The 22248-nt window shown below is 48.4% G+C and overlaps 1 protein-coding gene across 2 annotated transcripts; it reads right to left on the reverse strand.

The window, feature by feature from the left end:
- Window positions 1-30: 30 nt before the first annotated feature.
- MORN3 (MORN repeat containing 3) lies at window positions 31-18001 on the reverse strand. Of its 2 annotated transcripts, none has more exons than XM_066371017.1 (7): window positions 17918-18001; window positions 10136-10309; window positions 5811-5968; window positions 3080-3239; window positions 1709-1893; window positions 1371-1451; window positions 31-953 (listed from the first exon to the last, which is right to left on the reverse strand). In XM_066371017.1, exons 2-6 carry the CDS (start codon window positions 10278-10280, stop codon window positions 1377-1379), a joined length of 723 nt encoding a protein of 240 aa, XP_066227114.1. In that variant the 5' UTR covers window positions 10281-10309; window positions 17918-18001; the 3' UTR covers window positions 31-953; window positions 1371-1376. The 2 variants fall into 2 exon arrangements, with proteins under 2 accessions (XP_066227114.1, XP_066227113.1); XM_066371016.1 differs by lacking the exon at window positions 17918-18001 and adding an exon at window positions 14028-14214.
- Between the last annotated feature and the right edge of the window lie 4247 nt (window positions 18002-22248).

The following is a 22248-nucleotide window of genomic DNA, read 5'->3' on the forward strand; positions in this document are numbered from 1 at the left end:
GAAAGAAAAATTGGGTGATGTACCCAAGAACATACAGCTAAGCACACTGAATTCACACCCGGCAATCTGACTGCAGAGCTCATGTTCCTACTCATTATGTAAGAGTTTCTCTTATCTTACAGGAATGTTGCCTAGATTAGAATTATGCAAAGCCCTGCCCAGATATCTGCTTCACAATTAACCTCAATACATGTTGTTTGTTATGATTACAACTGTTAGCAAGTCCTCGAAATACTCCTGTGAGACCTCTTAATTCCCATTTTACAGATGAGGCACAGAGGTCAATTACTAAGGGTCACAAATCCAGTAAATTGGGGGTTCTTGGCCTCAGCTATCCACTGGAATGATCTGGGGAAGCTTTTGAAGGCCTAGTCCTCACCCTTGACAGATGAGAAACTCTGGGCGGGGAACCTGGGCGTCTGTAGCTTTAAAAGCTCCCACAGGATTCCAAGGTTGAGAGGCCCTGTGTTAAACCAAGAAGTCAGGTCAGGTTTAACCCCAAGTCTCAGTGACCAATGTGATCAGATGTAGGCTTTCTCCTCCCTGGAGTATCTCAGAGCTAGAGGCCTGAAGACGCCTTCTCTCTCTTTCCTCCAGGGTCAATCCATGCGGGCCATGGAGACATCTTCACTCGCCTCTATCTAAAATCACTCCCATGGCTCTCCTACCCCCAAAACTTACACCACAGACCTCAGGCTAATGCCATCAGCTTCTCCTTTATTCAAATGCACTCAGGGATAGGGTCGTAGAATGAAGGCTGTAAGGGAGAGAAGCCAGCTAGGGAGAGAAGCACGGGCCCCCTCTTGGAATGATCCAGTGCTGGGAGGAATGTGGTGCCCTCTGAAGGTGCCAAGGGAGTGCCGGAGTCACCTCTCACTCCTCCAGCAGGAGCTGCACCGGTCTGAGCAGTTGGGTGACGTGGGCTTGACTCTCTCCTGAAGCTCTGGTAGTCTCTGCAGCAGTGGGAGCTGGTGTTTCAGAGACTGTACCAACGCCCTTCCTGTAAAGCCCACTTGTACCCAGAGCAGGAGAGGCTAGGACTGGACAGATCCACTGGACAGATGGACAAGTGGAGGCCTGGGGCAAACCACCTTACTGATGGCCTTCAGGGGCAAGCCAGCCACCTGACTCCAAGCGGTGTTCCTCCCAGTAAGCCCAGGGTATATAAATGGGAGGAGTTAGGCAGGATTGGAATGAACTGGTCTTCAGTGAAATGAGTTTTGAAGGGGACAAATAAATAAGGACCAGCAGGGCGGCAGGAGGCAGGAAACCCGCCCTCTCTCGTCCCACCCCTGAACCCTACTGCCAAAGGAAGACCTCAGGGGTGGCCTCACCCGCATAGAGGGTGACAGGTATGTCTGCCCCCTCACCTGGCATCAGTCTTCTTGTTCTCTTGTCTTCTGGAACATGGGCAAAGCTTCTAGCACACCATCAAGGTCTAGAATTTTGACCTGGAGGCGGGGAGGAACAACAGGGGTGGGCTTGAGGAACACAGAACTCCCAAGATGCCAGTTTTATTAGGTGTTACTTGCTTCTGAGGATGCTGTCAGCCTCGTGGGGTGCTGCTGGCCTCCCTGACTGAAAACAAAACCTCATCTGTTCTCTGGTTGGATTGGGTTGGGTCAGGCCAGGCTGGGTGTGGTTTGGGGGTTGCTGTTCTCTGTCTCTTTCTGGGCGTGGCCACAGGGCCCTGGTGAGAGCTGCCCACCTCAGGAATGGGGAACTGGGTGGGCTCAGTGGCCTCATCGCGGCCGAAGTCAATTATCGTGCCACACTTGGCTACGTCATCCACCCAAAAGCCTTCAAACAGCTGACCGTGGTCCAGGTGGAAGAAACGCCCCAAGCCGTTCTTCAGGCCTCGCTGCCAGTAGCCCTCGTAGCGGTTCCCATTCTCTAGAAGAAAGGACAGGGAGATGTGGGTGCTGGGCACAGCAAACCAGGCCAGACTGCCGGGCCAGCCCCGCCACCATGCCTCGCTGGCTCTCTGCCTCTTCCAGGCTAGGTGCCAGGCCCATCCGGAAGCCCAACGGAACTGTGTTGACGAGAGTGTGGTGGGCTGGTAGGTGGAGTGGAGTCCGAGACAACTGACCTATAAACATCAGAGCCCTGGGGTGTTGGTGACTTCCAGAAGCAGACCTGATTCACATCGTGCCTCCACCAGTCACTTGAACTTGGTGGAGCCACATGGTTTCCTATTTATAAAGAAATGTAGCTAATAAGATGAATTGGCAGTGTTTTTTCAGTACTTACTCTGAGCCTGGCTCCATGCATTAAAAAAAAAAACTTGTTGATTTGAGAGAGAGAAAGAGAGAAACATTGAATTGTTGTTCCACTTATTTAGGTTATGCAGTCATTAGTTGATTTTTTTTTAAAGATTTTATTTATTCATTATAGAGAGGAGAGAGAGAGAGAGAGAGAAGAGGGGAGGAGCAGGAAGCATCAACCCCCACATGCGCCCTGACCAGGCAAGCCCAGGGTTCTGAACCGGCAACCTCAGTGTTTCCAGGTTGACGCTTTATCCACTGCACCACCACAGGTCAGGCCCATTAGTTGATTCTTATATGTGCCCTAGCCAGGGATCAAATCTGCAAACTTTGTTGTATCAGGACAACACTCTAACCAACTGAGCTATCCAGCCAGGGTCACATCTCCCTATTTCTAAGGGAAATTCTTTAGCACATTTTGACCTCATGAGTAACACTGTGTGACCTCGAACAAGTGACTTAAACTCTCTGTGCCTCTGCTCATTTGTAGACTGAGGATAAGAGTACGTATGCTATAGGATTATAGTGAGGATTAAATGAGTTCAGTACTATATAGCTATAATTATTATGACTATAAGAAAACGTCTTAATTGTTCATGTTTATTGTTAGGCTCTCCTTTTAGAGTATAAACTCCCTGAGGGTAGGGATCTGGTCCAGTCACGCACCTTAACCCACTCTGGACCTGGGATTCGCCTGGATGTGGTCTGTTGGGGGTGCAAACATTTAGGGCCCACAGGTGTGCGGCCCTGAGGGAGTCGGAACCAGCAGTAAAGGGGTGTGACCAACAGGCCTTTGGGGTGGCCTGGGCACTTACTCAGGCGTAACATGCCCTCCCCTTCTGGCTTGTCATTCCACCATTGGCCCTCGAAGATGTCACCATTGCTGTAGTACATGCGGCCCCATCCGCTACGCTGGTTGCAACACCATTCACCTTCGTAATATTCTTTGGGTCCAAAAAACTGGATCCCATAGCCCTGAAAGCACAAAAGTATCCCTGTTCCTGGCGCCCCCCGCCCCTAGGGAAGCCCCACAAACCTCCTTGCACCTAAGACACACACCTGGGCTTCTTCCTTGCTTCCTCTCTGTTGGTCAAATAAGTTTGTAAGTATGATGTATATGTTTGCTCGCTTATAGTTTGCATTGGGTGTGGGGGACAGGCTGTAAGCAGGCAGGGTGTTATAGCCTAAGGCTTAGTTTTAAGACTAAGCCTTTCCCACCCTGAGTGACTTTGTATCAGAGACTTCCTTGTTTGTATATTGGATTAAAGTTTTGATTTCTATACTATAAAATGGGGCAGAGGAGCCCATGCTGGAGGAGAGCAGAGAAAGGCCACGTGGAGGAGAGGAGAAGCAGCCAAGATGGCAGAATGCTGAAGAAGAAGCCAGTTTGTGCAGAGAGAAGGAGATGGGGAACAGAGGTGAATAAGGCTGGTGAGCTAGAAAGCTTTGATTCTAGAAAACTTGGAAAAGTCAGTGGCTTTGGGAGCCCTGAGTGTAAAGGGAAGTGTTTTCCCACTGTGTGTATTTCTTGCCTGCCAGGTGCAAGCTAGAATTAAAGCTAATGGCCCACCAATTCTTGGCTCCGTTGTTTCATTACCGTCTGTCCAAATCAAATGTGAACCTGCATGGGCCAGGCGGCTGTGATGGTGGCGGTGGCTACTGGCTTTACACTCTCTCAGTCCTACATCCCATATTGAAAAATCACTCCAGGTTATCCATTTCCCTCTATCTCTCTGCTACTGCCTTCATGCAGCCCACCGTCATTTCTCACCTCCTCACTGGTCCCTTCCTCCTCTCTCTCATTCTCCCACCCTCATGCATCTTCCATACAGCAGCTGGAAGGATCTTTACATTGCCCATCCAATTATGTTTGCCCCAACTCTGATTTGACCCTATTAAAAGTCACAGATGGCCTGACCAGGCGGTGGCGCAGTGGATAGAGCATCTGACTGGGATATAGAGGACCCAGGTTCGAGACCCCGAGGTCGCTAGCTTGAGTGCGGGCTCATCTGGTTTGAGTAAAAGCTCACCAGCTTGGACCCAAGGTCGCTGGCTCGAGCGAGGGGTTACTCGGTCTGCTGAAGGCTCGTGGTCGAGGCACATATGAGAAAGCAATCAATGAACAACGAAGGTCTCACAATGAAAAACTGATGATTGATGCTTCTCATCTCTCTCCATTCCTGTCTGTCTGTCCCTGTCTATCCCTTTCTCTGACTCTCTCTCTGTTCCTGTAAAAAAAAAAAAAAAAAAAAAAAAGTCACAGATGCCTCTGAGAATCAGATCAAAGCTATAGACTTTCTCCCCAGAAAAATGAACATCAACACCATATTTAACATCCAATCACAGAAAATCATGGGCTCCCTGCAGATCACACCTAAGGATGTTGGGTTAAGCAGCTGAAGTCTGCCCTCAAAGTCCTGATTCTTCACCAACACATCAAAGCCCACACCTACAGCTCGCCTCACACCCACGCCTGTGGGCACACACACCTTGCTGACATATCCTTCCTTTTGTTACTTCTGCCTCCTTTGCTACTTCCCCTTCTCCTTTTTTTCCCTCCCTGTTTAACTCTTTGCATTTTTTTTTGTGTCACCTCCTACAGGAAGTCTGCCATGAACACCCAATGATCTTCCTTTGGGCTTCCTGTGCAAACCTCTATCTTCACTTGATCTTAGCCAAAAGGCTGAGAAGCGATGCAAACCTCTATCTTAACACCGTTATATATATAAATTGTTTATTTGGGGCTCTCTCTCCCCACTGGCCAATAAACAGTTTGAAAGCATAGATTATGACATCCTGGGCTCTACCATTTGTCAGCAGTGCAACCCCAAGCAAGGCCCTTCACCTCTCGGAGCTTGTTTCCTCAGAAGTAAAATGGGGATGATGATACTGATGGTAATGATATGAGACTTAGCTGATGATGATGATGAATTAGCTGAAGGACCACGTCCTATTTCAGGACTGCAATGGCAGTTGTTAGTAGCAGTACTGTATTTTTGTTTCCATTGCCTATGGCGAGGATTTGGGTGTTTATGGGTGAGGACATTCCTATGGCTGCCTTCTACCCCTCGGACCTGGGACCTTACTCTCTTGTCCAGTGGATAAGGGCGTGCCCTCAGCTTTCTTGCTCTCACTCTTCCTAGCCTTCCCTTATCCTGGTCCAACAGAAGGGGGATTCTCAGAAAGGGCCGCCCAGAGAAAAGAAAGCCAGGAAATGAGTAGGAGAGAAGGGGGAGTAAGGGGAGGATACTCCCCTCCCCACCACCACCAAGGCCGCAGCCTGGCTGGCTTCTTATAGCCAGCCACAGGGCTTCACAGGCTCCTCCCTGGGCTCTCTCTTCTGCCTTCCTGTTTCCTGGGTTTTGTTCTGAAAAGCCTTGACATCCCTCCCACCCTTTCCTTCTCCTACCCACACAGTACCCCTCAAATCCACCCCCCTTTTCTCCCAGGCCTCTCTGACTCCTCCCCCTACACACACACACACGCGCACACACACACACACACACAGCCTGGCCCGCGCCCCAGGGTATGATGGGAACCACTCACCGATTTCTTATCGCCTTTCCACCAGCCGGAGTATACTCTCCTGTACTTTCCCGTCTCTTGGTCAGGAAGGCTGAGGGTGCCATAGCCATCACGCTTCCCAAACTTCCAGTCCCCCTCATACACGGCCCCTTTCTTCTTCCAGACCTGTATTCCTTTTCCTGAGGACATACAGATGAGCCAACACTTCAGACATGGCCACCATGGGGCTGGGGGGGCCATTGCTGAGTCTGCCTGAGCCTCGGGATGCCCTAGACTTAGTGATTCTTGAGGACTTGTGTTTGTCTCTAAATCCCCAGCACCCAGGAAGACCCCAAGAAAGTTCCATTCTCCAAATGGTGTTCTCCAGCCCTTTGTCTTGAAGCCAGACTGACATAGCAAACCCAAGTGGAGACTCACCCCACCCCCTCAGCATTTCAGCTTCATCTCTTAATAATACGGAATGGATATGCAGCTGGCTGGGGTTTTGTCAACAAAAAAGGGGCTGCCTTGGCAAGTCTGACAAACTCAATAACGACAAGTAATCTCAAGGGATGTTTTGATCATTAAAAAAATCATCACAAGCTCTGGCCGGTTGGCTCAGTGGTAGAGCGTTGGCCTGGCATGCAGGAGTCCCAGGTTCAATTCCTGGCCAGGGCACACAGGAGAAGTGCCCACCTGCTTCTCCACCCTTCCCCCTCTCCTTCCTCTCTGTCTCTCTCTTCCCCTCCTGCAGCCAAGGCTCCATTGGAGCAAAGTTTGCCAGGGCGCTGAGGATGGCTCTCTGGCCTCTGCCTCAGGTGCTAGAATGGCTCTGATTGTGGCAGAGCGACGCCCCAAGATGGGCAGAGCATCACCCCCTGGTGGGCATGCTGGGTGGATCCTGGTCAGGCACATGCAGGAGTCTGTCTGACTGCCTCCTGGTTTCCAACTTCGGAAAAAATACAAAAAAAGAAAAAAGAAAAAAAAAATCATCACAGCGCAAGTTATGGTAGGAGACCACATCTTAAGCCCTGTATGATTAGATGAATCCCTACCTCGAACAAGCCCTGTCCATTGTTTTTGTGCATCTAGAAAACCACACTCAGGCCCTGGCCGGTTGGCTCAGCGGTAGAGCGTCGGCCTGGCGTGCGGGGGACCCGGGTTCGATTCCCGGCCAGGGCACATAGGAGAGGCACCCATTTGCTTCTCCACCCCCCCCCCCTTCCTCTCTGTCTCTCTCTTCCCCTCCCGCAGCCAGGGTTTCATTGGAGCAAGGATGGCCCGGGCGCTGGGGATGGCTCCTTGGCCTCTGCCCCAGGCGCTAGAGTGGCTCTGGTCGCGGCAGAGCGACACCCTGGAGGGGCAGAGCATCGCCCCCTGGTGGGCAGAGCATCGCCCCTGGTGGGCGTGCCGGGTGGATCCCGGTCGGGCGCATGCGGGAGTCTGTCTGACTGTCTCTCCCCGTTTCCAGCTTAAAAAAAAAAAAAAAAAAAAAAAAATAGAAAACCACACTTAAAATGTAAAATGATCTCTTCTCCAGCCCCTGGCACGGGGCAAGACAAGTCCAACATTCCTCATTATAATCTGTTACCTGCATACCTCTGTAAACTATGTATGTGAAATGTTAACAATCCTGCACTCACCAAATGTAAAAAAAAAAAAAAAGTATCTATCATTCTGTTTTACTTTTTGTCCCATCCTGGAGATTTCCCTGCTTTACTTTCTCCTGCCTCCTCCTTCTGCCACCTGTGGATTTCATGCACCTGCCTTATGTCTCCTCCTTGGATTCTAATGTATAAAATAAACTGCAAAACTGCCATTTTCGGGAGCATTATCTCAATCCCTTGACATTTGCTTTTGGGACAAGCCTCAAAACTCTTGGCTCATAATAAACGCTAAACCTTTCCTTAGGTTTGGAATTTTTTCATGGACAGTTCCTAGAAAATGTTCTGCATATTTCATTAGTTCTGAACACACATGGAGACCCATCTCTTGCTATTTCAACCCCTTTTGTGTCCTCCACTCCTACCTTTCTGACTGTCCTCCAACCACTATGGCCTCCATGGTGTTCCTGGATCCGACAAGGCATACTTCTACCTCAGGGCCTTTGCATCTGCTGTTCCTTGGCCTGGAACACTCTTCCTCAAATATTCACTCATTCCCTACCTCCTGCAAGACTTTGCTCAAATTTCGTTTTCTCAATGAGGCCTACACTGACTATTCCATTTAAGATTACAAGCCTCGGCCTGACCTGTGGTGGCACGGTGGATAAAGTGTCGACCTGGAAACACTGAGATTGCCAGTTCGAAACCCTGGAGCTGCCTGGTTAAGGCACATATGGGAGTTGATGCTTCCTGCTCCTCCCCCTGTCTCTCTCTCTCTCCTCTCTAAAATAAATAAACAAAAATATTTTTTAAAAAAGACTACAAGCCTCAAAAAATTAAATTAAATTAACCTTTACCTTGCTGTTTCTTTCCATATCACTTGTCAACCTCTAACTTAATAAATAATTCACTTATTTATTGTTTATTCTGTAGTGTCTGTGTCTTCCAGGAGAATATGCATTCCATCAAGGCACACACTTTGGTCTCTTGGGTTCATTGCTCTATTTCCAGCAATGAGAAATAGTGCTTGGCATGTTGTAGATGACCAATATTTGTTGAACAAAGACGTTTCTTTTTTTTTCTTTTTTTTTTTTTGTATTTTTCCGAAGCTGAAAACAGGGAGGCAGTCAGACTCCCGCATGTGCCCGACCGGGATCTAGAGCCATTCTAGAGCCTGAGGCAAAGGCCACAGAGCCATCCTCAGCGCCGGGGCAAACTTTGCTCCAATAGAGCCTCAGCTGCGGGATGGGAAGAGAGAGACAGAGAGGAAGGAGAGGGGGAGAGGTGGAGAAGCAGATGGGCGCTTCTCCTGTGTGCCCTGGCCAGGAATCGAACCTGGGACTCCTGCACGCCAGGCCAACGCTCTACCACTGAGCCAACCGGCCAGGGCCCATTTCTTTTTTTTTTTTTACAGAGACAGAGAAAGAGTCAGAGAGAGGGATAGACAGGGACAGACAGACAGGAACGGAGAGATGAGAAGCATCAGTCATTAGTTTTTCCTTGCACATTGCAACACCTTAACTGTTCATTGATTGCCTTCTCATACGTGTCTTGACCACGGGCTTTCAGCAGACCGAGTGACCCCTGGCTTGAGCCAGCGACCTTGGGCTCAAGCTGGTGAGCTTTTGCTCAAACCAGATGAGCCTTCGCTCAAGCTGGTGACCTCAGGGTCTCGAACCTGGGTCTTCCGCATCCCAGTCCAACGCTCTATCCACTGCGCCACTACCTGGTCAGGCTCAATGTTCCACTTTCGTGTGCATTCATTGGTTGATTCTTCTATGTGCCCTGACTGGGAACCAAACCCACAACCTTGGCATATCAGGACAATACTCTAACCAACTCAGAGCTACCTGGCCAGGATGAATAGGGTCAGCTTCAGAGGACTTCTTGGACAAGGAACCTTCTGAGTGGCACCCCTGCCAAGATCAGCCCTCAGAGAACATTCCATAAGTTCTCCTGCTGCATAGATCCTAGGCTACACACACTTGATAGATGTTATCCCTTATCTTTACAGATAGGTTTTATTCCCATTTTACAGATGGGGGAACTGAGGCTCAGAATGCTGTAGTGATCACTCAAGGTCATATATAGTTGGTGGAACTAAGATTCTCACCCTGGATTATAAACGCCAAAACACTCAATGCAGGAAAGCAGGAGAGAAGAGTGGTAAAGAGCATAGAATCTGGAATTGTAAGGAACTGGAGTGAAAAGTCACGCCACCTTTTTAAAATATTGTAAACACTTTTATTTTCCTTCAGTCTTAATTTGTATCCAAGGACCCCTGTGCCCCCTGCTGGTTAGACCAAGAACCCAATTCAGCTAAAGTCTGAGCCCCAGCTACTTGAGGAGACTCCTCCTTCACCACCCTGTTAGACTCCAGCCACATCAGGGCCAGGTGTGAGGAACAGAATCCCAGTTGCAAGCTCCTTTCTGAGGTCTGCCTTTTCCTCCTGCAAGCCAGCCCCATGCTCAGCCCCAGTCTCAGAGTGTAGGGACAGAGATGAAGTATCCTGAACTCCAACTGTGCTTGAGGCTGGTGTCTCAAGACGACTTTGTGGCCCGCGGGCCGCTGAGATTTTCTCTCAGCTGAAGTCAGGGCTAGGTTCCCGTCCAGAACCCCAGCACATAGAGGCTGGTCCAGGTCAGCATTCACCCCTTGGAGGAGCCTCAGGGACACATCTTATATCCTCAGTGAGCTCTGTACAGTTTCCTTGACGCCAACCCCACACTTGACACCCAATCCCCGAAGGGTCCCCCACTGACCGTGTTTCATGTTGTCCTTCCACTCGCCCACATAGCGGTCACCATTGACAGCATACACCTGGTGTCTCAGTCCATTCTTCTGAGCCTTTCGGTCCCAGTCTTTCCACAGTGGCTCTGACTTTTGTGAGCACTTGGAGATAGGCATGTTGGCTGCTTCTGCTGGGCCAGAGGGTGCTGACAAAAGGTTAGGGACATCAGGGGTTCAGTCTGCCTTGTGTTATGCCAGGGTTCTGGAGCTTCCTGGGAAAGCAACTGTCTGAGCTCGAGTGTGGTGAGTCATGTGTGTTCTGAGTCCCTGGGGAAGGTGAGTTGCCCTTGGAGGGGTCCTCTTATGCTGAACTGACCCTCAGCTGTCTCCTCCCTTGCTACTCCAGGGGTCCCCTCAGGGGGTGGGGGTGGGGGGTCTGATGCCACAATTACTTGGGAACCCAGGGAAACCAGTAGAGCAGCTGGGTTTATGATGGCATTAGGAAGAAACTGCCCTCAGCCAGGGGGTGATGGGCACATGTTTGATAACCAGTACGACCAATCGGAGTTGATGCTGGCCCTAAGGCTAGGACTTGGCCTGGAGCTCCCCGTGGTGAGAAATGGGACCCATTCCAGGGAGTGGGAGGTTGGGGTAGTCATGCTGCTCTGGGCTGGCGGACAGCCCACATGTGTGTCACCCCCTGACACACACACCGGCCAGGCACCCAGTGCTTTAACTCCCTTGGACTTGCATCATCTGTCTGGTGGATAGGATGGCAGAAAAGTCCAGGGCTGGCTTTGCAGAGTTTGCAAGCTCGCAAGAGAGCTCACAAACTAAAGACACTGCCTGTAGGTTGACCAACTATCCCCATATGCCCAGAACGGAGGGGTTTCCTAGGACCTTAGACTTTTAGTACTAAAACTGGGACAGTCCCCGGCACATTAGGATGGTTGGTCACTCTTCTACATCTGACCTTTGACCCCTGCCTTGGTCCTCTACCTGTCTGCCTCATCACCTAGTTAAGTTGTTCTATCAGACCCAGATTTTCTCCCTGCCCTGCCTAGTGGTGTTGCAGAGAGACTCTCCCTAGTCTGGGAGCCACCTGTGTTCTTCATGTACTCAAGAGCCCCAGTGCAGACATCCATGTCCACCTGTCTGTCTCCATGGGGTTTGCACAAGGTGATAAAGATGGTTCCTTCCAAAGCTGGGGATCTTTGTTCCCCCTCAGAAAATACACACACACTCCATACACACATCAGCAGTGCTAGCAGCAGGGGCTAGAGTAAAATATTTGGCCATCAGCACCCAGAGCTACTGACCAATCAGACAATCAGAATGACCTCAGGGCTGAGCAGGTCCAGGAGATCATGGTGGCCCAAGCATCTTCCACTCGCGGCCAGTGCCACGGGTATGCAACCTGAGCAGTTGCACAGGTCGCTGCCCTTAGAAGGGCCTGTGCTTGGTTTACTTCTCTACTGTCACAGTTTTGGAATTCTTATGCTTTCTGAGCAAGGGCCCTGCATCTTCCTTTTCCACTGAGCCCCATTCACCAAGGAGTTCCTTCTGCTGGGCTGTAGCAGGGACCACAGGGGTCTGACTAGACTGACCAACCGCAGTCTGGTACTGATCTGGACAATCATGCCTAGAAATAGGGAAAGTCATTCCAAGCAATGAAAACAGCAAGGGCTAAAGCTGGGAGGGGCGAAATAGTCTTAGGTCCTAAATTTAGTGCGTTTTTTTTCTCCCATCTCAAAGTACCACCTATATTGTACACTATCTTGATATTTAAATGAATCCCCTCCTTTTGTTTTGGGGGGGGAGATGAGAGGGACAGACAAGAACAGACAGACAGGAAGGGAGAGAGATGAGAAGCATCAATTCATAGTTGCGGCACTTTAGTTGTTCATAGATTACTTTCTTTCTTTCTTTCTTTCTTTCTTTTTTTTTTTGTATTTTTTCTGAAGTTGGAAACGGGGAGGCAGTCAGACAGACTCCCGCATGTGCCCAACCGGGATCCACCCGGCATGCCCACCAGGGGGCGATGCTCTGCCCATCTGGGGCGTTGCTCTGTTGTAACCAGAGCCATTCTAGCGCCTGAGGCAGAGGCCACAGAGCCATCCTCAGCGCCTGGGCCAACTTTGCTCCAATGGAGCCCCAGCTGCAGGAGGGGAAGAAAGAGACAGAGAGGACGGAGAGGGGGAGGGGTGGATAAGCAGATGGGTGCTTCTCCTGTGTGCCCTGGCTGGGAATCGAACCTGGGACTCCTGCACGCCAGGCCGATGCTCTACCACTGAGTCAACCGGCCAGGGCCCATAGATTACTTTCTCATAGGTGCCTTGATAGGGGTGGGGAGGTCAGGGCGGGGGGTGGCTCCAGCTGAGCCAATAACACCTTGCTCAAGCTAGTGACATTGGGCTTCAAGCCAACAACTTTAGGACTCAAGCCAGTGACCATGGGGTCATGTCTATGATCCCATGCTCAAGCTGGTGACCCCGCACTCAAGCCGGCGATCATCTTGGTTTCGAACCTAGTTTCTCAGTATCCTAGGTTGACACTCAATCCACTGCACCACCACCTGGTCAGGCTAAATGAATTCTCTTTTTAAAATCAATACATTTATCCAAGAAACAGACTTTATATAGCATTAGTATAAACGCGAAACCAGTTAGGTACCCAAAGCATAAGGTAACTGTAAAAATAAAAATTCTGAAAAGAAACCAATTTAAGTCTTAGCTAGATTAAGATTAATTAGCAAATGTTCAGAAAGGTGTTAATGCCAAACTGGCATTTTCTCCTTGGTTTACTCAGAATTGTAAGAGAACCTAGGATTTAATAACTAATAACTTTCTTTTTTTTTTAAAGATTTTAAAAATTTATTTATTCATTTTTATTAGAAAGGGGGGGGAGAAAAAGATAGAGAGAACAGGGGGAGGAGCGGGAAGCATCAAATCCCATATGTGCCTTGACCAGGCAAGCCCAGGGTTTCGAACTGGCGACCTCAGTGTTCCAGGTCGATGCTTTATCCACTGCACCACCATAGGTCAGGCTGCAGGGATTTTAATACTAACTTTCTTATGATGTCACTGGGGGTTACTTAAGACCTCATCAATTTCACATAAACTCGTCCTCTGTCCCGCACTTTCGGGGTCATAGGCTCTACTAAAGAGAAGGTTGAGGCCTGACCAGGCGGTGGCGTAATAGATAGAGTGAGTGGATAGAGCGAGTGGATAGAGCGTTGGACTGGGACCTGGAGAACCCAGGTTTGAAACCCCGAGGTCACCGGCTTGAGCGCGGGCTCATCTGTTGTGAGCAAGGCTCACCAGCTTGAGCCCAAGGTTGCTGGCTTGAGCAAGGTGTCACTCAGTCTGCTGTAGCCCCTACCCCCCAGTCAAGGCACATATGAGAAAGCAATCAATGAACAACTAAGGTGCCGCAAGGAAGAACTGATGCTTCTTTTTTTTTTTTAATTTATTTTTAAGACTTTATTTATTCATTATAGAGAGGGGAGAGAGAGAGAGAGAAGAAAGAGAGAGAGGGAAGGGGGGAGGAGCAGGAAGCATCAACTCCCATATGTGCCTTGACCAGGTAAGCCCAGGGTTTTGAACCGGCAACTTCAGCGTTTCCAGGTTGACGCTTTATCCACTGCGCCACCACAGGCCAGGCAATGCTTCTTATCTCTCTCCTTTCCTGCCTGTCCCTCTCTATCTCTCTCTGTCACACACACAAAAAGAGAGGTTGAGGACTGAATGTACATGAGCTACTGATGGGGGCTGGGGGGAAGTCTTGAAACGCGGTGCACAGACTTGGCTGGGTTGTTTTGATACTGAATAACAATAATTACCACAATGGAAGACGGAGGGGCTGGGCCCGGAGGGATAGGAGACCTTCCCGAACCCCAGCTCCGTCTCCCCTGCGCCCTCTCACCTGCTCTCACTTGCCCCGGGCGGGAGCGGAGGGATTGCAACCTCCAGCCTCAGTCGCAGCCCGCAGCGCGCGCTCCGGTGTCCCAGGCCCCACCAGGGTCGCTTTGGAAACGTGTTGCTACCACACCGCCAGCTGGCAGTGCCCGCCCCTTTCTGTGGAGACCATGCGCTCGCTGCGCGGCGCCTGGGGAACGGTTCAGGGCCTCGCGCGGCCGGGGAAGGAAGTCTTCGGGCCTGTGGAGGGCGGGTGCTGGCTGGTGCACCCGCCTGGGGGGCCAAAGAAGTGCGGAGCGAGTGTCGCGGTGTGCCCTGGAGGTTACAGTCCTTTCCATTCCCACCCCTCTGGCGGTGTGGGGTTCCCCAGAGCAAATAACGACGCCGGAAACAGACCGAAGAGAATTAAAGGGAGTTCTGCCTAGATGCAAAGTTGAAGCGGCGAAATTTGAAGGGAAAACCAACATCACACGGGGTCTAGGCTTGTGGGGATTTGATACCCAAAGATGCATACATTTTAAACGTACACAAGTATATCCAAGTCATTCCTCAGTTCACATCTTCCTAGGGGTTCCGCTTGGCACTCAGATGAAAAGTCACAGTCCTGGTGGCCTTCAAAGCCCTGCTTCAGCTGTCCACCTCCCCACTTTTTCCTCTCTGGCTGTACCCTACTCAGTGCACACCGTCTGACTCGGCTCCAGCCCCTCACACTTGCTTCCTGGTTTCCTGGCAAATGCTGGGCACGATCCTGCCTCAGGACCTCGGCCTCTTCTGTGCCCTCTGCCAGGATTTTTTTTCCCCCTCCAAATAGTAGCCTGACCAGAGGCAAGGGCTTATTCTTCCACCTGTAGTTCTGAGGACTGTCCCTGAGCTCCTGGAGCCAATACTGGGTAAAGAATGAATTGTACGCTGTGTGTATTTTCTCAACACACCCTTGAAGTCTCTGGTGCAGGATGAGCGCCCTCTACGGTCTCTCAGATGTCCAGAGTGAGTCACAGTCCACCTCTATATTTTTGAGACTTCAACTAAATTAAAAATCAGAAAAATGTCTAGAGTGTAACACAAAGTGTGCCAAATGTAGTTGATGTTTTTATTGAAGTGTAAAATGCAATTGAAAAGTGTATATAGCATCAGTGTATAGCACGATAGATTTTTGCAAACCGAACACACCCTTGTCTGGGACTGTCTTGGGAACAATGCCAAAAGTCTAAATTTGAGTCTCTTCATATTTATGAGGCCACTTTGGAGAGACTCTGTAGGACCCTTCACCCCCCTCATCCTGCTCCCTTCTCTTTTATAATTTCTAGAGCTATGCCATCAGTGAGGTGGATATATAATATTTAAATTTAAGTTAAATTCAAACAAAAATTCAATTCCTGGGTCACAGTAGCCACATTCCAAGTATTCAGTAGGCACATATGGCAACTGGCTACCATACAGAACAGTAGAGAAACAGAACATTTTCTTTATTGTAGAAAATTCTACTGGACGTACTGTTTCTTAGATCTTTGTCTTATGAAAGTTTTATTTTAATTCTCTCCATCCACCCCAGTCCTCTTTCTTTCTTTTTTTCATTTTTTAAAAATATTTTATTTGTTGATTTTTAGAGAGAGGGGGGGGGAGAGAGAGAGAGAGAGAGAGAGAGAGAGAGAGAAGGGGGAGGAGCAGGAAGCATCAACTCCCATATGTGTCTTGACCAGGCAAGCCCAAGGTTTCGAACCGGCAACCTCAGTGTTCCAGGTCAACGCTTTATCCACTGCGCCACCACAGGTCAGGCTAATTTTTTATTAACTAATTTTAGAGAAGGGAAGAGAGAGAGAAAAACATTGATTTGTTTTTCCACTTAGTTATGCATTCATTGGTTGGTTATTGTCTGGGCCTGACCTGGGATACAACCAACAACCTTGGCATATCAGGATGATGCTTTAACCAACTGACCTACCCAGCCAGGGCTTTAATTGGTCAGAAAAATGCTTTGTCAGAACCTAACATAATGTCTGCAGGGATAAGCCAATGGAAATTACAGTGTTTGAAAATAGTTGTTAGGCAAAGAAATACAGATAACAAATCATCTAAAGGAAAAAATGCACAGCCTCACTAGCAATTAAAGAAATGAAAGTTGCCTGACCTGTGGTGGCGCAGTGGATAAAGCATCGACTTGGAAATTCTGAGGTCGCCGGTTCAGGGCCCTGGGCTTGCCTGGTCAAGGCACATATGGGAGTTGATGCTTCCAGCTCCTCCCCCCTTCTCTCTCTCTATCTCTCCCTCTCTTCTCTAAAATGAATAAATTAAAAAAAAAAAAAAAAGAAATGAAAGTTGAAACAACCCTGCATACAATTACATCCTGTCTAGACTAGGAAAAATGTGTAAAAATGATGGGCTGTGATATTGGCAACATTGTTGGGAAATAGGCACTGTTACATTCTGCTAGCCATCCGGCAATTAAGTATTTCCTCCTAAAGAACCATCTGGAACTATGTTACAGAAGCCAGAAAACCAGGATAATTAAGTGTATAATTTCACTTAATGACCACTGTTTACTTATTTAATAGATAGCTGGTGTGAGGCATAGTGTTGGTACCCTACACATATATTTTTTAAAATATACAATCTTATGAGGTAGGTAGGAATCTTATCAGCATAAAAAAATTATTTATTTTATTTATTTTAGAGAAAGTGGTAGGGAAAGAGAAAAACATCAATTTGTTGTTCCACTTATTTGTGCAGTTATTGATTGCTTTCTGTATGTGCCCTGACCAAAGATGGAATCTGTAACCTTGGCATTTTGGGATGATGCTCTAACCTGTCTGAGCCAACCGTTCAGGGATCTTATCAGCATTTTTAAAATCAGCAAACTCTAGCGTGCGGAGGACCCGGGTTCGATTCCCGGCCAGGGCACACAGGAGAAGCGCCCATTTGCTTCTCCACCCCTCCGCCGCGCTTTCCTCTCTGTCTCTCTCTTCCCCTCCCGCAGCCAAGGCTCCATTGGAGCAAAGACGGCCCGGGCGCTGGGGATGGCTCTGTGGCCTCTGCCCCAGGCGCTAGAGTGGCTCTGGTCGCAATATGGCGACGCCCAGGATGGGCAGAGCATCGCCCCCTGGTGGGCAGAGCGTCGCCCCTGGTGGGCGTGCCGGGTGGATCCCGGTCGGGCGCATGCGGGAGTCTGTCTGACTGTCTCTCCCTGTTTCCAGCTTCAGAAAAAATGAAGGAAAAAAAAAAAAAAAAAAAAAAAAAAATCAGCAAACTCATAAAACAGCCACAAGGATGTAAAGTGCAACATAGGGAATACAGTCAATAATATTGTAATAACTATGTGTGGTGCCAGGTGAGTACTAGACTTATCCAGAAGATCACTTCATAAATTATATAAATGTCTAACCATCTAACCACTATGCTGTACAGCTGAAACTAATATAAAATAATATTGAATGTCAATTGTAATTGAAAAGTAAAAAAAGAAAATTTAAATTAAAAAAAAATCAGCAAACTCTTAGGTTCACAGAAGTTAGGTACCATATCTAGAGTAAAAGAATATGGCAGTGGCGGAGCCAGGATTCAGTTTTAGACTTCTTGACCTAAAAAGAGCTGTCCGGAACACCATTTTCCCTCCCATTTCAAATTATTGTCCCTAGGGGGAATGGCACAATTGGGGCGAGGGAAGAAATTTATGAAAAAAATATACATATGAACGTAATTATTACAATGATTACAAAAGTAATAATTGGGAAAGGCACACAGTAGACAATGAAAGTTGGGCCTAGCACGTAGTAGGCTCTCAATAATTTTAAAAAAGCAATTCGTTGAAAGAAGGCTCTGGCCCTTTAAAAGTCAGAGGAGGGTGAGGAAAGAAAGGAGGCGGGTCCTGACGCTAGCGTATAAATTCCTGGCCTTATTTACCTGCGCATGCGTAAGGACTCCCCTTGCGCCAACGCCACGTTCCTGTACTCAGTGCGCGTGCGCCGCCTGAACCTTGGAGGAGACTCTTGGCTCCGCCCGCCTATTTAGGTAGGTATAGTCGCGTGAGTTCGGCGAGCCTACATTCTCCCGCGCAATTGCCCAGCCACGCCCCCTTTCGCACACGCGCATACTTCAGCACTAGATGAGCTTGGTGAATGGCTCCTGCTTGCTGTCTGTCCCCTACCGGAAGTGGGCGGAATCGTGCTCCAAAGCGGAAGGGGCGGAGGGAGGAAGCTCGGATAAGCTGAGTATACCTGAGCCGGAAGCTGAGTTTACGATTTGATCTCGACTCCCTGCTATAAAATTACTAAACATTGAAATGTAACGACCAGAATATAACCACTGAGAACTTCTATATTTTAAAAAACTTTTACAAGATTATTCTTGTTTACACATGTGTTTAAGGTTTTAAGGAGAGGGAAGATTTTCCCTAAATTTTGTTTTTCCCCACGAATACTTACATATCTAGAAGACTTCAAGACTCAGTAAAGCCTGACCAGGTGGTGGCGCAGTGGATAGAGCGTCGGACTGGGATGCGGAAGGACCCAGGTTCGAGACCCCGAGGTCGCCAGCTTGAGCGCGGGCTCATCTGGCTTGAGCAAAGAGCTCACCAGCTTGGACCCAAGGTCGCTGGCTCCAGCAGGGGGTTACTCGGTCTGCTGAAGGCCCACGGTCAAGGCACATATGAGAAAGCAATCAATGAACAACTAAGAAGTCGCAACGCGCAACGAGAAACTGATGATTGACGCTTCTCATCTCTCTCCGTTCCTGTCTGTCCCTGTCTATCTCTGCCTCTGTAAAAAAAAAAGAAAGAAAGAAAAAAAAAAAAAAAGACTCAGTAAAGGTGCGTTTGAGGTCCTGAAGGGTTCGATCCTTGTCAAGGTACACACAGGAAGCAACCAGTGAATGCACAACTAAGGGGAACAACAAATGAATGCTTCTCTCCCTTGCTCCCTCCATCCCTTTCTCTCTAAATATTGGTCAATAAGTAAAAATTTAAAAAATTATATATAAGGCCCTGCCCAGTTAGCTCGGTCGGGTAAAGTGTGGGTAAAGTGTCCTCCGGTTCCGTTCAGGGTTAGGACACACAGGGGAAGCAACCAATGAATGCAGGACTGAGTGGAACAACAAGAATGAATGTCTCCCCCCCTTCCTCAATAAAAACAATTTTTTAAAAAGTTTTTAAATTATCAACCATATGAAATATACCTTTCAAAGGTAATTTGAAAATGCAGAAGAATTGAACCCTTAGGGAATGTGAACCACTTTGAAAGGCAGTTGGGGAGAATCCAGTAAAGCTGTTGATACAGTAACCTTGCATCTGGGGGATTTAATGTACCAGGATACATGTGCCTGAATGCCCATCACCACAATGCTCTTTAAATCCCAAACAAGAAATGCCCTGCATTTTCATTAGTGATAGCATGAGACTACCATTCATGTACTCTTCCTACAATAGAATGTCACAGCCGTGAAAGCAAATGTATTACTGTCATCTTCAACGTGGATGAGTCTTAAAGACATAATATTGAATGCAAAGAAGATAAGCATCGAAACCAACTAACAGCCTGACCTGTGGTGGCGCAGTGGATAAAGCGTCGACCTGGAAATGCTGAGGTAGCCGGTTCGAAACCCTGGGCTTGCCTGGTCAAGGCACATATGGGAGTTGATGCTTCCAGCTCCTCCCCCCTTCTCTCTCTCTGTCTCTCCTCTCTCTCTCTCTCTCTCTCTGTCTCTCCCTCTCCTCTCTAAAAAATGAATAAATAAATTAAAAAAACAAACAAACAAAAAAACAAAACAAAACAAAAAAAAAAACTAAGCTTAAAAAAAAAAAAACCAACTAACAAACCACCATAAATCAATAAGATATAATTTCCTTTCTAAAGGTCCCAGACTAGGAAAAACAAATTCATCTTAGGTAGAGATCCAAATGTAAGTGGTAGAAAGGCAAGGAAAAGTGAATAAGTTACCATAAAAATTAGGATTGCCTGACCTGTGGTGGCGCAGTGGATAAAGCGTCAACCTGGAACTCTGAGGTCGCCAGTTCGAAACCTTGGGCTTGACTGGTCAAGGCACATATGGGAGTTGATGCTTCCTGCTCCTCCCCACTTCTCTCTCTCTGTCTCTCTCTCTCTCACTCTTTCCTATCTAAAATGAATAAATTAAAAAAAAACTTTAAAAAATTAGGATTGTGGTCACCTCTTGGAGAGAGGTAGGCATTACACTTGAGAACCAGCATGTGCAAGGCTTCCGAGGGCAACATGGGTGTAGTCACATAGGTGTTCACCTCATAATTGTTTGTTAAGCTGTATGTAACATTTTTGCACTTTTCTGTATGCATATTTCTTTCTTTTCTTTAGCGAGAGACAGACAGGGACAGACAGACAGGAAGGGAGAGAGATGAGAAGCATCAACTTATAGTTGTGGCACCTTAGTTGTTAATTGATTGCTTTTTCAAATGTGCCTTGACCAGGGGGTCCAGCTGAACCAGTGACCCTTGCTCAAGCTAGCGACCATGGGGTCAAGTCATGATCCTACACTCAAATCAGCAGCTCCAGGCTCAAGCCAGCTGCCTGTGCTCAAGCCAGTGAGTTCGTGCTCAAGTTGGATGAGCCCATGCTCAAGCCAGTGACCTCAAGGTTTGGACCTGGGTCCTCAGCGTTTGGACCTGGGTCCTCAGCATCTCAGCAGATGCTTTATCCATTGTGCCACCACCTGGTCAGGCTCTGTATGCATATTTCACAAAAATTTCCTTCCTTCTTCCTTTTTCCCCCTCTCTTTTCTTTCCTTTAGAAATTTCCGAAATTGGCCCTGGCCAGTTGGCTCAGTGGTAGAGCGTCGGCCTGGTGTGCAGGAGTCCCGGGTTCGATTCCCAGCTAGGGCACACAGGAGAAGCGCCCATCTGCTTCTCCATCCCTCCCCCTCTCCTTCCTCTCTGTCTCTCTCTTCCCCTCCCACAGCCGGGGCTCCATTGGAGCAAAGTTGGCCCCGGCGCTGAGGATGGCTCTGTGGCCTCTGCCTTAGGCACTAGAATGGCTCTGGTTGCAACAGAGCAACGCCCCAGATGGGCAGAGCATCGCCCCCTGGTGGGCGTGCGGGTGGATCCCAGTCAGGCGCATGCGGGAGTCTGTCTGACTGCCTCCCGGTTTCCAACTTCAGAAAAATACAACAACAACAACAAAAAAGAAATTTCCGAAATTTTAAACCAAAAGAAATAAGCATGTATGTAACATTGTGCTTTCATCTTTCCCATTCTATGTTTAAGATCTCTGCTCACTTGTTAGTTATCCTCATGCTGGGGTACAGGGGGGTCAGGCATTAGCCTCCAATTCCTTAAACTGAGAAAAGAGATTTGGAACTATGTTTCAACAAAACAGAATTCTACTAGGCAGAAATAATTGAGAAGTCTCGTATTATTAATTGGACATTGCCTTCCCTTGGAAGATCCTTTAATATTTTTTGTGTGATCAATATTTGACACTATACATACTACATATGAACAGGAGCCCTATCTAGCTTAGCACATTACTGTAACCCCAGTGCCTGGCATTAGTAGCCACTTAAATAAATTTTACTTATAACAGGTTTATTAAGATATGTAACCTACTTGTCCTGGCCAGTTTGCTCAGTGGATAGAACATTGGCCCGGCATATGGACGTCCCAAATTTGATCCTGGGTCAGGGCACATGAGAGAAGTAACCATCTGCTTCTTTCCCCCTTCTTCTCTCGCTGTTCTCCCACCTTGCAGCCAGTGGATCAGTTGGTTTGAGTGTGGGCCCAGGACACTGAGGATAGCTCCATTGAGCCTGTCAGCCTCAGGTGCTAAAAATAGCTCGGTTAATGTGAACATTGACCCCAGACAGGAGTTGCTGGGTTGATCCCACTAGGGGCACATGCGAAAGACTGTCTTACTATCTCCTGATCTCTCACTTAAAAAAAAACCCAACCCCCCCCCAAAAAAACCCAAGCCTGGCCGGTTGGTTCAGTGGTAGAGCGTCGGCCTGGCGTGCAGGAGTCCTGGGTTCGATTCTTGGCCAGGGCACACAGGAGAAGTGCCCATCTGCTTCTCCACCCCCTCCTCTCCTTCCTCTCTGTCTCTCTCTTCCCCTCCCGCAGCCAAGGCTCCATTGGAGCAAAGTTTGCTGGGGCGCTGAGGATGGCTCTGTGGCCTCTGCCTCAGGCGCTAGAATGGCTGTGGTTGCAACAGAGCGACGCCCCAGATGGGCAGAGCATTGTCCCCTGGTGGGTGTGCTGGGTGGATCCTGGTCGG

Source organism: Saccopteryx leptura, chromosome 2 (assembly GCF_036850995.1).
Source record: "Saccopteryx leptura isolate mSacLep1 chromosome 2, mSacLep1_pri_phased_curated, whole genome shotgun sequence".
Classification (NCBI taxonomy): domain Eukaryota; kingdom Metazoa; phylum Chordata; class Mammalia; order Chiroptera; family Emballonuridae; genus Saccopteryx; species Saccopteryx leptura.

Bases quoted from the DNA above. Each gene is read 5' to 3' on its own strand.
- MORN3 (XM_066371017.1), bottom strand. From the start codon at position 10,280: ATGCCTATCTCCAAGTGCTCACAAAAGTCAGAGCCACTGTGGAAAGAC. The intron at 3,240-5,810 runs GTGAGTGGTTCC...TTGTGCTTTCAG, and splicing joins GGAAAGGCGATAAGAAATCG to GGCTATGGGATCCAGTTTTT. The intron at 1,894-3,079 runs GTAAGTGCCCAG...CCTTTCTTCTAG, and splicing joins GGAGGGCATGTTACGCCTGA to AGAATGGGAACCGCTACGAG.